Here is a 14,631-nt window from a genome sequence, read left to right as displayed (position 1 = left end):
TGTTTTTCACGTGTTATTTAGGGTTATTAATAAAATATGTACACTTATCAATTGATTCTCATTAATAACAAATTTCCTCTTCCAACATACCATTATTAGGTAACCAAGTAATGAGTATAGACTCGACATTGTGTATATCATATATATTTATTTTTCATGAGATTAGTCCTGTGCATATTGTTATCTTGAAAAGTTATGTAACGATAAACTCGTGTAACCAGATAAAAAAAGGGCTTTGAATGAGTAATATATATAATAATAGGGGTTAAAGTATGAAATTGCCGATTTGTACTGAAAATCTAAATTGTTTATTTTTTAAATTTTTAACTAATTTTTTTAATCAAAATAGTTGCCATTATTATCTATACATTGCTGCCATCTAATGGGAAGGTTATTAATGCCTTTGCGATAGAACTCCGACGATCTAGACTGCACAAACTGTGTGAAAGCATTTTGTACTGCCTCCTGGGAAGAAAACTTCTTGTCACGTAGATAATTGTGCAAATCACGAAAAAAATGGTAGTCCGTTGGAGCAAGGTCTGGTGAATACGGAGGATGACGAATGGTTTCTAACTGCAGTTCCTGAAGGGTCAAAATGGTTTCTCGTGCTGTGTGAGGTCTCGCGTTGTCGTGGAGCAATAATGGTGAAGATCGATTCATGAGTCGGGGCTGTTTTACTGCTAGTTTTGTCAACATGGTTCGGAGTTCGGCACAATAGACATCTGCCGTTATTGCTTGACCAGATCGGAGAAAACTATAGTGAATAACACCATGCTGAGACCACCAAACAGTTACCATTACCTTTTTATTCGTAAGTTTTGCTTTAGGACATTGTTGTGGCATTTGACCTGGGGTCAGCCATTGCATTTTTCTTTTCCGGTTATCATAAAGAATCCACTTTTCATCACATGTTACAATTCGATCCAATATTCCTTCATTTCTGTACCGGTTCAACAAGGCAACACAAGTTTCAACACGCGTTTCTTTCTGCAGATCAGTCAAATCATGAGGCACCCATTTTTCGTATTTTTTTATTTTATTGATTTGACGCAAGTGAGTCAATATTGTGGGTAAGGTAACGTTAAACCATGCCGCTAATTCCTGGGTAGTTTGACTAGGATCGGCTTCCACTATCTCTCTTAATTCATCGTTATTCACCTGTGTGGGCGGTCTTCCTCGTGGCTCGTTCTTTAAGTCGAAATTTCCATCACGAACGCGTTTAAACCAAAATCGCACGGTGCGTTCATTAGTAGACCCCTCTCCAAACGCAGCATTGATATTGCGGGCTGTTTCTGCCGCGTTAGTTCCGCGTCGGAACTCGTATTCAAAAATCACTCGAATTTTCGCAGTATCCATCTTTCTTGTCTAAATTGAATAACAAAAACAATTGAAAGTCGATATTCAAATGTTTCAAATTTAAAAAAAAAATAAAATCACAGAAACCATTTGAAAAAAGTTTCATTCGAAAACCTCAAACCATGAAGATTCTATGAAAATTCAAAGAACCTATTGCAATAAAACGGCAATTTCATACTTTAACCCCTAATATAATAACGTAATAATAATATAATAACGTGACAATTATCGCAAGTGATGAAATAATATTTTTCTGTTGGAGTTATGTTGATAATATAAATGTTGGTTTTAGGAGCGTGCCTTATTCCAGCGTGACTGTGATCGAGAAAATTATTAGATGTTTTCTAATAGAGATATTATTAAATAGAGTCAGAATTTGAATTAGGTAAAGAGTCGCCATTTTGTCGGTTCTAGTCACAAAAACTAGATTGAGTCGGTCCGCCGTAGGGTATTTTACTGTCCACGCTGGAATAAGTTTATTTCAGTGGCGCTATTCCTCAATCTCGAGAACTACAGCATTTAGTTTAAATCTGAAAGGAGCAAATTAGCCCTTCAACGGTAAAAGCTTTCCTCTTACAACTGAAAAGTTGTTTCAAATCAAAAGATAAATATTGGTGTGTTTATTATATTATGGGCATGTAATTTTAATAAAGGGTTAAATAATTGAGTCTGAATCGTTAAGGATAAATAAAACGTACAAAATGCTTACACATACATTATATATTCCATATATTCGCTGTTACGTCCTAATACTACAGTAGTGGACACAAAAAAAGCATGGCAACATAATACATTACATTTCAAATAACAGTAAATACAATTTGCATCTTGTATAAAACATTCTTTTCTTTATAAGCAAATACGTAATTAAATTGTTCAATTAAAATGCTTACTAGAGGAATGCATTCTAAGGAAACTAACTAAAAAACACTTAAATCTAAAACTAAAGGAAAAACGTTTGTTGTTCACCACAATAAGTGGTAGGTACTAATTTGTGCAAATTACCTTTATAACTGTTCTTGGCTTACCCCGATGGAAAAAATTAAAAAACTACAAATCTACTGTATTCTCTTTTCAGAAAAATTTATGAAACTGTTTTGTTACAGATTTAATGTTTGGTAAACTAAAAATAACTAACAAAATTTCTAGTGATTGCCTTTTAAAAAGTGAAACTACACTACTAAATACGTACACATAATAGACATAAAAATTAGGCCAAGTCGATGTATTTCTAGGCTATAAGATACTGCAAGAAGCCAAATATTCATTCATTGTATCAGCTAATTGGTATGAAAATCCTAATACGATGTTAAAAACCTTCGAAAATTTTGTTAGCACCACATGTTGGCTTCTCACTATTTTAATAATACTGAATTTACATTATTACTTAGGTAGATCTTTAATGCTTAAGAACAAATTAATGAGCAGCACACTACCTCTAGTTATATCTTTGATATTTCAAAAGCAGAGGTCAGGTTATTGTTAAATTTTGTTATTGTTCTATAATTAGAATTTGATTGATTGATGTAATCATCACCCCCAGTAATAGTAAAATACTATAGATATTAAAACAACTTCTTTATGGAGTGGTTAAAAATACAAAATAAGTATTAAAGGGTTATATTAAATTGTGGCAGAGATTTCACTGGCAAATTAAGTAAATTAGGTAATGTTTTAATTAGAATGTTAAACAGGGGGTTCATCCCACTTAAGATGCTTCTCAGGAGTCAGATGGATTATCCTGACATGGACTGCTTGGTTCTTCTCAAATTTTGGTGGGATTGGGCAAAGTCTGTATATGACTTCATCACCTGACAACGGGACAAACTCTCCTTCAATGCTGTGAACAATTAGTGAAATAAAAATTACATTGGGACACCAATTAATTGTTACAAAATAAACTTTACAGAATAGATACAACAATTTTATATTGTTACCAAAGAGAACATTAGCATTACAGATGGGCAATAAGTAAACTTCAACACTAGGTATAAAAAAAACCCAGTTGAATGTGATTAAATAAGAACTCGATATATGAATAAATCATTATCTCACTAAAAGAAAAAAAATTATATTAAAGTAAACAATGAACATATTCAGTGGAGGTTAATTTTAGTAATTAAACATGACATCATACCAACTGTGTTGTTAGGAATAAAAAGTTAGTTAGATTGTATGATATTGGCCGCATGACTCAGAGGTTATTTACCATTGGATAAGATATAAGTGAAGATTTAAATACATATAGCTGCAACTTAATACGAATAAATAGGTAGGTATTTTGAAAAAAGGTGGTTCGTATGTGTACTTACTCTGAAATATGAACGAAAATATCTTCTCCACCTTTTTCAGGGGTCACAAAACCATGACCTCTTTCCCGGCAAAATGATTTGATTTTGCCGCTCTCCAAAGGATTTCCTAATGCCCTTTCCGAACTACAATCAAGAAAATTTAATATAGTAAAAATTACATGTAAAAGAACATTCGTATTTTCAATATGATCAGATTTATTTGAGAAAAATTCAATTAACTTACGTCGACGCGGTCCGATTTCGACGTGTGATAATAGGACTCGGAAGTTGTAAATGTGTGTTAGTTTTATTAGGCGAATCATCGCTATTAAAGCCAATGTCGTTGGACATGATTAAGTACAAAGTTATTTACAGAAAGAGTGTTTTGCGGAGTAAAATTTAACAAGATCTCTCACGTATCAAGCAACGCAAAATCCACAAACTGAAATGTCAGAAAATAGGTTTGGATAACAAATATCGATATATCAAAAAATCGATATTTTTTCATGAAATAATCGCGATGTCTATCGTCGATATTTTTGATATATCAAAAACCGATATTTCTTTCGAGTACCAATTTAGATATTTCTTCCCAAGAATGAATATTTAAAAATAATACCAACGTACATTTGCGGAATGAAATTAACACAAATTCTAAAACATACCTTTTGCTAACAATTGGTTGTTTTTGCAGAGCCTCATAGCCCATTTAATATGGTGGTTACTTCCTTTCTTTCCACATTTTTGCAGCAGACGACCACGACCGTACTTTTTATCAGGCCTTTCTTAAATAACTTTTTTTATAACTTCAACATATGTCTTAATTTTCCAAATTTTATTTAGTAGTCCAGTTACGTTTATTAGATGTGTTTTGGGAATATTTATAAGTTACTACTGACTTTGGGACAAACGAAATATCCATATATTACTTTCGATAAATATTGATACTCCTTGTAAATATCGAATTGATATATGCAACGAATATATTTTTTCAATTTTCATCTCTATCAGAAAACAAATGTCAATTATTTGACTGTGACAACATAGACTATAGAGCTATAGTGATGTAGTCACTGAGTTGGATTGTTCTAGAAATTCATTCACGAAAGTCGAAACGTGCTCGAAAGTCGAAACTCGGTAAACAGAAACGTCGACATTAATAGGTGTCCATGAAATAATTTTAAATCACCCAGAACTCGACTCAATGCTTAAGTTAGGACATGAGTATGAGTTAAAGCACTAGAAATCATACTTAAATCCTTGCCATTAGGGTTGTATTTCCAGTGCTTAAATCATACTGAAGTCCTGACCTGAGCATTGAGTAGAGTTCTGGAATACGACCCAAGACTCATGATTTACAGAACAGTGAACTGATAGTGATTATTGGTTGATCATTATGAAAGCTTTAGACGGCGTCGTAGCATAAAGTTGTTTTGGATATTTTTTATACAATGGAACACAATAGTCATACCATGTCACATACTAACAAGCTGACAATATATATTAAGGGTACATTGCTATAGCCGGCTCTATAAAACGGATTACTAAAGATTAGATTTTGAAAAGGAGCAATGTTATCCTAGTAATTCTAGAATTTAAAAAAAATTAAATATTTAAGTCAACAGCACGTTGGATACACTTTGGACAGACTTATCGTAACTTGTATTTAAATCTTAAATGTAAAGGGAAATGTACAAAAGCTGCAAAATAATTGTCTGTCCTGAGAATAGATTAGGGCCGGCCCTGTGTGAGTGTTTATTTAGGTCATAATCAATCCCGAACAAGCACTAAAATCAATATAACAATTCCATACAATAAAAAATCTGCCTTGATATTGTTGTGCCCCCTTCGGTACCATATGTCCCATATCTTCTACGGTTTTTCATGGTTTGAGGATTACTGAAAAATCACATGTTGTTTCGTAAATATATGTTATTTCATAAATAATTTTTGTTACGTAGAGTATTTGCTACATTACATTACTTTGCTACATATTAATAATAATAATAGCCGGCAATTTATCTTTATCTACGAAACCGAAATCTAGAATTAAGCGTCAATGTTCTAATATCACATTTAATTTAACAATTTTATCCAATAACTCTAAAGAGGGAATCTCGATATGACGATAAATAGGAGATACATACAATACTTTGAAATTTAGAACATACTTAGAAGTTATTTAGTAAAGTGTTATATATTAATTTTAATTCAACTATTAAATCTAAAAATAAAAGTAACTTCTAACATTCGAACGAGTGAGATCATTTTTATCTTCGGGTGCGTAAACAATGGGGCAATGTGGTACTTCAGGTGATATCGGCAGCATAGTTGGTATTAGCAATCCTTCCCATGCACCCTGTAATATTTAAAAAAATCATCATGTTTTAAAGTTGCAGTGCATTGAATATAAAGACGGATACTCACTAGCGAGCTGTAACCGTAACAGTTGCATGTTATGGCGGATTTATACCAGGTCGTAGGTCGGCAGATTACTTCGCCTGCCGAAGGCGACACAACCGACTCGCTATTTACTTCGAGTCGTCTGCTGCCTTCGGTAGACTACTTCGCATTGCCGAAGGCGTCGCACCCAGTCACATCGGTCGACTTCGACTGCAAACTACCGTTGTCAGACGAGTCACTATTTATATTGGCGAGCTCGCCTGACGAATTGGTGTAAATGAGCCATTATCTTACCAAAAATCATAGTGTGTATCTACGATATTCGCGCGCGCACCGTGTGCGATTCGCAGTAAGCCGACCACATTTCTGTGGAGCCGACGATAACCAGGTACTCATTCTAGCGAGTGAAGGCTGTTTCACGCGTATACACTAGAACCTCGTTACCGTATCTGTCACGTTACAGTTCAACTCGGTAATGAGTACCCGGCTTAAGATGTTAAATTTTAAGTTGATGATATAATTTACCTGAAATCTGGTTCCGTCAGACTTATTGCATTGCATGGATAAAGTTGAGGTCACATAAAGTTCGTGTAGAGCTGCAACTCTGAGTTCTGTCCAAGGCCTAATGGCCAAGTAATTATTCCGAGGAGAATTGCTATCGAGTATTGGCATACCGTCCCAACTGAAATGAGATTTGTATGAATAAGTATCTGCAGTGTAGGTATGAGAAAAATGTGCGGTATTAGTGTTAAAGACAGAATGCCAAACAATGTATAGTAAGAGGGCGTTGTGGTATGAAAGATGATGTAGTGATCAGGATAGAGAGGGGATGCTTCGATGGTTTGTTCATGTAGAAAAAATGAATGTTGGTAGGCTGACAACACAAATTTATAGAGCGAATGTGGAAGTCCATATTCTCTGCCTACCCCAGTGGGAGACAGGCGTGATGACATGTATGTAGATAACTAACTCGCGTACTTAATGAAAGGACATTTTATTTGAATTCTGCATTCAATACGCACTCTCTTTCGAAGTTAAAATAGTTCTTCAGAGCCTTGTTAGATATTGCGCTTTTGCAAACTTCGAGATCGGTCGCAGGGTAGTAATGTATGTAGTTGACACACATCTCGTCGCTGATTGCGTGGCCACCCACCGTGACGTTGTCTCTGTTTTCTGTGTTATAAGCACATGTAGTTTCCAAAAAATCTCCCTTGAAAGAAAAGAAACAAATTTTACGTTACAATAGGTTACGAGCCTATTCACTGTCTTACAAAAAAAAGTAAATAAAACGAAATCGGCGAATATGCGTGAAAATCTATTACCGGCATAACCCTTACGGGTCTATGTAGGATGCGAATTTCTTGAAAGTGCGTTGAGTAATGCATGTCGCTATTTAGAGCTCGTTTTTCCATTCCATTTCGTGAATGTCGAGTCCATACAGCCGTTCCAGTTAAATGTGTATGAAGCTGACTGCCGAAAACGACAATACCTTCTCTTGGTAAGCCCTAAAAACATAAACGATTTTTTTTATACGAAAAAAGGATTTACTTAGCTTCTTTTTACAGATTTTACCCACGCCACGCGATCACCCTTCGATATCTCCAATGAACACTACGTCAACTTAATTTTTGTTCATTTTCTGTTTTTCGTATATACAAAATGAATGTCGCCTAAGTTTAAGCTCAAAATCTGATGTAATTTCTTGCCACACGGGCGCTGCCGGTGCATTGCGTCGTCGCAACGCTATGAATTTCAACCTTAGACTAGATTTTTTCCATCCTCTAAGATTTTAACGCACCAAGTGCCACACTAATGGTCGTATTCCAGAACTTTACTCAATGCTCAAATCAGGGCTTGAGTATGATTTCAAGCACTGGAAATACGACCCTAATGGCAAGGACTTGAGTATGATTTCTAGTGCTTTAAATCATACTCAAGTCCTGACTTGAGCATTGAGTAGAGTTCTGGAATACGACCCTAAGGACGAACAGAATGTCACAATGAATGACGTAACGTTAACGCTGCGTACTTACGCCTTCAAATTCAAGGCGAATGCAAGGGAGCCTTAAAATTAGACGCTTATAGAAGCGTTACAGTGGCGCCATTATTAATTTATACAATATTTCGATGCATCACACGAACATTGTTGTAAGTCAAAATACAGTCGTTTGCTTTTTAACTTGAACATTTATCCTTTTTTATGCATACCTATCATAGGTTCCTGTATTAAAGTAAACATAATACTAAGTGATTTCTTTACGTTTAAATATGGAAGCTATAATATACACAAAAAAGGATATATTATTTAATTCTAAAAGCAAAATATGGTAATTTGATTTACAACAATTTATTTGGGAGGTATCGATTTAGAAGCGCAGTTGCAGCGCCACAATCGTGACACGCAGTCACTCACACTCAATCATCACTTTTGCAGTCACAATTATGAGCTAAAAATTATTGAAGCGGAGCAATCGCGCCACTGCAGCGCTTCTACAGGCGTCTAATTTGAAGGAGCTCTTAGTCGAAGTCAAATTTCGTTTCATTGCTTTCAGCCTGAGTAACCAGTCAGTACCGATATAGTAAAACGATTGCTGTAGAATTGTACTACGACAAATCAAAGGCATGCTGATAAAAGTACTTACAACAGCCGTACACTCTGGGGTACAATATCCTGTTAATGTAAATTGTTTTTGTCCAGGTGGTATAGCCATTTTGTCAGTGTATTCTAATCCAAGTTCCATTATAGCAGCGTCAAATTTACGTCTCTTAGAGGTTACGTAAAACGTTAAACCTGAGCTGTCGACCCAATCTGAAAGGTACAATCGCTTAATATTTCGTATGCTGTTTATACGCCTTTATCGTTGAGTCAATAGAATAAATTTAGTGAACGCACTATATTAGTCGTATTAATGGTGTTGATGACACTAGAATTGAACCTGTGTACGGTTTACAACCGCACATTTTAGTTTAGCTTACTTTGCGCTCTATTTTCCGCGGCCGTATGTTTACCTGTGCGCATAAGTAGGCAATTAAATTTGTGTTTAACAAACATTCAGTCAATTTAAATATTTAACAACTTAACAACAACGTACGAGATACACAGCCACATCTAGCTTGTATCCTTACCAATAAACTTTTTACATACTTATCTATTTGACCAATCAAGAATCAATACTGTAGCGTATCCCCTACAAACTGATAAGATAATTCTTTATTTTTACCTTCAAGCTCCTCAGGATTGTTGTAATGCACTTCTAACATTACATAACTGTTAGCATTGGGTCCACCCAGGGGTAAACCAGCCGCAGCGGGGTATATAAAAGGAGGTGCACCCATTGCCCAAGCTGCCTTCACCTTGAACGGTCAAAAGCAGTTTAAAAGTTATGCAGTTTTTAATAGAAATGAAACATTTTTTTCGGATCTAAACTCATAATCATAGCTGACTGAAACGTTGGTTTGTTTAAAAAAAATACGCGATTTAGACCCAAAAATATATTTTTAATTTTTTATGTGTAACAATCGTGAAAACCAAGACCTCGACATGAATAAGTATAAGAACTACTTATAGCGTTATCGCCGCGATACACGTGACTTTAAAAATACAATACAATATTATAAACTTGAAAGTACAATACAATGCAACAAATATGTAAACAGAAAAGTAATTTGCATACAAATGCACGAGTTAAATTCACAATAGTAAAAATTAAAGGCGTTAAAATAAAACACACACATACAACTGACTTACTCAGCTTTTAGCTGCGGGCAGAAAAATCCGACATATACCGTAGCGCTGGCACAGGCACATGGGACTTGGGAACTTATGAATCAGGGTGTCGGGCGCAATGACAGTGCCACTTATATTTTTGAGATTTAATGCTCTGAGTGGCACTGTTAGGAACAGGCGCGTCGCTTAGCACCATGCACACGATTTGTTCGTCCCGTCACTTATTATTATAAAAAAAGTACAGTTTTCCTTACGATTTCGAAATCAGCGAATGTAATATAAATTAATTTGGCTTTTTCATGTGTAACGTAGATAGATATCCGTTAGGGGTTAAAATTGCCTAGATTAGGTACTTTAGTTGTTTTTTGTGTTTTTTAGCTTCAGGTAAATATTGCCTACTTAAAAGACGAATTGGTTATATACTATATTGAATGTAGGAACGTACGTTAGAAAAAAAAAAAACAAATTTCCGTTCTTACCTTAGAACATACTTTCGTGCTTTCTGGTCTATCAGGAGCGAAGCAATTACCTTCATATAATGGTATTTCTACGTCAGGATCTGTGTCACAGTAGAATAGTTCCATGTGATGCACTAAGCCTTCATTGCCTTTTGTGATGCTAGACTGGAACTAGAAAAATGCATTATTTATTTAGATACATAACTCGGTAAAGTAGCTTGGGTGGGTGTAAAGGTCAAACCACGAAGTTTATAAGACGAGTGAAAATCAAAAAATTTATAAATGTTTAGATTCATTCCTTTTTTATTTTTATTACCATGTTAACGTAAACAGTCCATTTTGGTGAGCTTTTGATAGGCTGATCGATGGAATCAAAATTTAACATCTAATTCATCTATTTTTTTTTTATATAATAGGTGTTTACGTAACGGGCAAAAGATAGAGACCAATTACATATTATATTGCATTTAGTTAGGATTGATACCACTAAGAAGCGACACAAATATTTAGAACAAAAATTCCATATAGTCGCTTTGATGTTAATCTTATTTTTCAAAGATTTTTTTATTAAATCTTAGTAATAATTAACAAAATATTTTTGTTTCTTTTCTTTGCAATGCCCATCCAAAATACCTTAGAAGAGACCGTGTAAAGGACGCAAAACGTTGGTTAGTTTGAAAAAACAGATATGCGGGATTTAGATCCGAGCAAAAAAATATTTCATTTCATCTACCCTGAAAGTATAACGGCTTCATTGTAAATCGGTTTTTCAGGATTATGAAAATTTAGGTTTACGTTAAAAATTCGGTTTTGTTCTTCACTCTGTTGCTTCACGATGGTCTAGAATTTATCGCTTCTCGACAAACTACTATCGCCTTTCCAAATTTAATCAAGCTTCTTTAGCTGCTTTATCGTGAAATACACAGTTATTTTTACGTTATTAGAGAACATCACATTAGACAACGTTACATACGTTGCTCTGATCCCAAAGTAAGTAGCTAAAGCACTTGTGTTATGGAAATCGGGAACAACGACGGTACCACAAACACCCAGACCCGAGACAATATAGAAAAGTGAGTTTCTACACTAACCCGCCTGGGGATCGAACCCGGGAGCTCAGAGATGGCGACATACACCACGAAAACCGGTGTGCAAGCCACTCGACCACAGAGGCCGTTATAATATTTGTACGGATATATTATCTACACAAACCTTTATTATTTCTTTAAGTGAATTTGTACAGAATTGTACATAATATTGTACAATAAACAAATTAGCTACTCCGTTATACTTCTGTGGAAATAATTTTCACTAGAACCAGAATATAGTGAATTTTTAAATTGTTGGCCTTTAAATTGTTGCCAGCAAAATTACGCAGTACAGCAACGACGTTACAATTTAAATTAAATGTTTTTACAGTTTTTTTATATATCATTACATGTAACTAGGTTTATGTAGGTTAACTCGGGATATATTTTTCTTGGTAGGTCAAAGTAAATACTACAGGGAAGTTATGTAAAAAATAAGTTATTTCTTACCTGTGTAATATGATGAGTTACTTGTGTGATACTACTCGGTAATCGGACGACTTTGCACCAATACGTTGTATCTGTTCCTGGCACTGATAGATTGTCAACTGCAATCGATAATTTCTGTCCATATTGCTTGGGCAAACCGGGAACAGTCAACAACCGTACTCTAATAAAACCGTTGTTTTGAGGACTTGTACATGGTAAGCACAATCCTCTGGCACTAAACAACTTATCTGAACCATGAGCCCAGATAACGTGAACCGTTTCATCCTAAAAGGAACCAAAAGTTACGGTAACAGAAACTTGAATAAAACAGAGTAGCGCGGTCCAGGGCCGCCGGGTCGCAGAGCCCGTTTTGTCTTTTTACTTGAATAAAAAGTGTACTTACTTTGATAACAAAATCATCGACGTCACAAGTATCGAATTTTCTATCGAAACTAACAACTCTGTTCTTCGAATCGAAAGAAAAATTTTTGCAATCTTGACTTAAGGTATCACGTACGAGATTTCCGTGACTATCTGTATGCATGTCCTGAAATTATAATTTATTACAGAACTAATAGAAGAATAATTTATTAACTAAACCGCTATTGCTTATAAAAAAACAACATGTGTATTAAATTCTCGTGGTAGCCTAATGGTTTGACCTACTGCCTTTCAAGCAGAGGCAGTGGATTCGAATTGGCACTCATACCTCTGAGTTTTCGTAATTTATGTGCGAAACTTAATTTGACATTTGCCATGAGCTTGTCAATGAAGGAAAACATCGCGATAAACACTACAAATCGAAGAAGGTTCACAATCCTCGGAAAACGAATGAAGTCCCCGATCTGCATTCGGCCAGGGTGGCGGACTATGGCCTAAACCCTCGCCCGAGAGGAGATCCGTGCCCAGCAGTGAAACTATATACACTACTTTTGATATAATGGACATTTAATGAAATTAAATTTTCGCAAAGTTTATGAAATAGAGAACTATACTTTAGGAATATAACAATTCGAAAGTACCTACTTATTTCGTGTTCACGTCCATTTGCACTAGACTTAAGTACAAATCAATGCTTGCAATGCAAAGTCACTCTTAATACAATGTGTTTTATCAATTTAAGCATCGGTTTAAGATGTATCAAGTTTAGTGCATCTGAACATCAACCGCTACTCACTGTTATGTGTTGTACGCCTTGGTAATCAACCCACACTGTGCAAACATCAGAGTTGTTAAGACTGCCCCTATCAGAAAATCCTAATGAAAACCATGTGAACCGCGGCGCTTCTTTTGCAATTGTCACTGTGAATCGAATCTTTTTAATCGAATAATCAACTCTCCATTTGAGCACAAATTCACCACTTGGGTTTAACGTTGCTTCGCTTTCCGCTATTTTGTTATCTGTACAAAATCAAGAAATATTAAAATTAAACATAAAATTAACTCGTTAAAATTGACAGTTTAAATATGTAAATGTTTAAATAAAAATAATAAAATTATAGCACTTACCAAATGCAGTTACGAATGCAAGGGAAGAATTTATAATAATAAATGAAAATACTATCAATATTGCCCATATTGTACGCATGGCAGCTGAAAAATTTACGGATGTATTATTTTAAAGAAATAATTATAAATAATTTACAGTAAATAAGCAGGTGTGAACTGGTTTCTTCGGTGGTTGAAGCGGTAATGAATAGATGCCTCCACGGTGACGCCATTATACTTCGTTTATCGAAATAAAATTCCTCCCCCGCCTGGGGGGGCTTGGGAATGCGGCTACCCGCACTAGTCGTACAGTCGTGTTAAAAAGGTCTTCCTTAGTATTTAGTTTCATTTTGTAGACCGTGGTCGATCGTTTTTGTAGTCCACTACAGCCACCTACTATGATTCAGATACCACATAGAAACATTTGTGTGCTAAATATCGTTTCACACAATCAATAACTTAAGAAAAATAAGTTTTTAATAAAGCTCAATTTAAATTGCTGCGCAACAGATCTCGCGTCTTCCGGCAAATTCTCGAGCAGTCTCGGAAATTAGGGTCGCTACCGCAGCGCATCTAGGCAAATTACACCCAAACTCACGAGAGAAATAAATCTAGCCCATACATATATTTCTCTAGGCCCGGGAATCGAGCCCTGGACCTCTGCGTGACAGTCCAGTTTGGGAACCGTTCGCCCGCGTAGCCAGTTATAATAATATAATAATAATCTTTATTAACTTTTTAGCCTTATCACTAATATACATAAAAAGTTGTTACTAAATATACAATGAAAAAGGCATACGCTAAGGTTTGAGAATACACTGGCTCCTAAACTAGACTAGAGTCTGTGTCTTAGGAGTCAGGTTGAGTTAGATGTATCGTAAATGGTTTGCGCCTTATAAAATATTATCCAGGTTAAAATTTGTTGAAAACTAATTTAAAAAAGAAACTATATAATTAAAAATTAAAAAAGGCAGAAAAAGGGTGTATGTTTGCGCGTGTGTGTGTGTGTGTGTGTGTGCGCGCGTGTGTGTGTGTGTGTGTGTGTGTTAGTGGGTGTGTGTGTTTTTGTGCGTGTTGATATCTGTATGAATCTGTAAGTGCATGAGATGTGTGCGTGGGTGAATCTGCGTGGGTGTATGGAATAAAAATAACAATAATAATGCAATAATGCGAGTGCGTGCGTATGTGAGATTGTTGTTGTATTATAATAATTTAAGATTTAATAATTTAATTTAAGATTTGTTTAGTAGCTCTTCAGTGGTTGAGTAATTTAGCGTCATTAGCCATTTTTCCAATTTGGATTTTACTTCGTAGCTGCATAAACCAACAAAGTTAAGAATTTTGGCAGCGCGGTGGCCTTAGTAATGCAATATAACTTGAACCTAAGACTT

At 35.2% G+C, this 14,631-nt stretch overlaps 2 protein-coding genes across 3 annotated transcripts; both read right to left on the bottom strand.

Moving 5' to 3' along the window:
• Positions 1-2,140: 2,140 nt before the first annotated feature.
• Positions 2,141-4,075, bottom strand: LOC113235728 (cold shock domain-containing protein CG9705). The gene is made up of 3 exons (XM_026471598.1): positions 3,892-4,075; positions 3,669-3,791; positions 2,141-3,196 (listed from the first exon to the last, which is right to left on the bottom strand). Exons 1-3 carry the CDS (start codon positions 3,996-3,998, stop codon positions 3,043-3,045), a joined length of 384 nt encoding a protein of 127 aa, XP_026327383.1. The 5' UTR covers positions 3,999-4,075; the 3' UTR covers positions 2,141-3,042.
• Positions 4,076-5,367: 1,292 nt separating this feature from the next.
• Positions 5,368-13,434, bottom strand: LOC113235726 (tyramine beta-hydroxylase). 2 transcript variants are annotated; one of them, XM_026471597.1, is made up of 12 exons: positions 13,262-13,434; positions 12,930-13,153; positions 12,156-12,299; positions 11,774-12,037; positions 10,257-10,406; positions 9,272-9,404; positions 8,693-8,859; positions 7,373-7,555; positions 7,073-7,260; positions 6,576-6,732; positions 5,896-6,006; positions 5,368-5,546 (listed from the first exon to the last, which is right to left on the bottom strand). In XM_026471597.1, the coding sequence occupies exons 1-12, from the start codon at positions 13,338-13,340 to the stop codon at positions 5,544-5,546; spliced, it is 1,803 nt and encodes a 600-aa protein (XP_026327382.1). In that variant the 5' UTR covers positions 13,341-13,434; the 3' UTR covers positions 5,368-5,543. The 2 variants fall into 2 exon arrangements, with proteins under 2 accessions (XP_026327382.1, XP_026327381.1); XM_026471596.1 differs by lacking the exon at positions 5,368-5,546 and having other exon boundaries at positions 5,594-6,006.
• Between the last annotated feature and the right edge of the window lie 1,197 nt (positions 13,435-14,631).

The sequence above is a fragment of the Hyposmocoma kahamanoa genome, unplaced genomic scaffold, assembly GCF_003589595.1.
Source record: "Hyposmocoma kahamanoa isolate Upper Pololo Valley unplaced genomic scaffold, ASM358959v1 88, whole genome shotgun sequence".
NCBI lineage: Eukaryota > Metazoa > Arthropoda > Insecta > Lepidoptera > Cosmopterigidae > Hyposmocoma > Hyposmocoma kahamanoa.
This window is presented reverse-complemented; position numbering and strand designations above follow the sequence as displayed.

What these genes read in the sequence shown, in the direction of transcription:
- LOC113235728 (XM_026471598.1), bottom strand. Translation starts at nt 3,998, where the DNA reads ATGTCCAACGACATTGGCTTTAATAGCGATGATTCGCCTAATAAAACT. An exon ending in CGAAATCGGACCGCGTCGAC is followed by an intron (nt 3,792 to 3,891) that starts GTAAGTTAATTG and finishes TCTTGATTGTAG; the next exon opens with TTCGGAAAGGGCATTAGGAA. An exon ending in ATTTTCGTTCATATTTCAGA is followed by an intron (nt 3,197 to 3,668) that starts GTAAGTACACAT and finishes AATTGTTCACAG; the next exon opens with CATTGAAGGAGAGTTTGTCC.
- LOC113235726 (XM_026471596.1), bottom strand. Translation starts at nt 13,340, where the DNA reads ATGCGTACAATATGGGCAATATTGATAGTATTTTCATTTATTATTATA. An exon ending in TGCATTCGTAACTGCATTTG is followed by an intron (nt 13,154 to 13,261) that starts GTAAGTGCTATA and finishes GATTTTGTACAG; the next exon opens with ATAACAAAATAGCGGAAAGC. An exon ending in TCGATGATTTTGTTATCAAA is followed by an intron (nt 12,038 to 12,155) that starts GTAAGTACACTT and finishes GGTTCCTTTTAG; the next exon opens with GATGAAACGGTTCACGTTAT.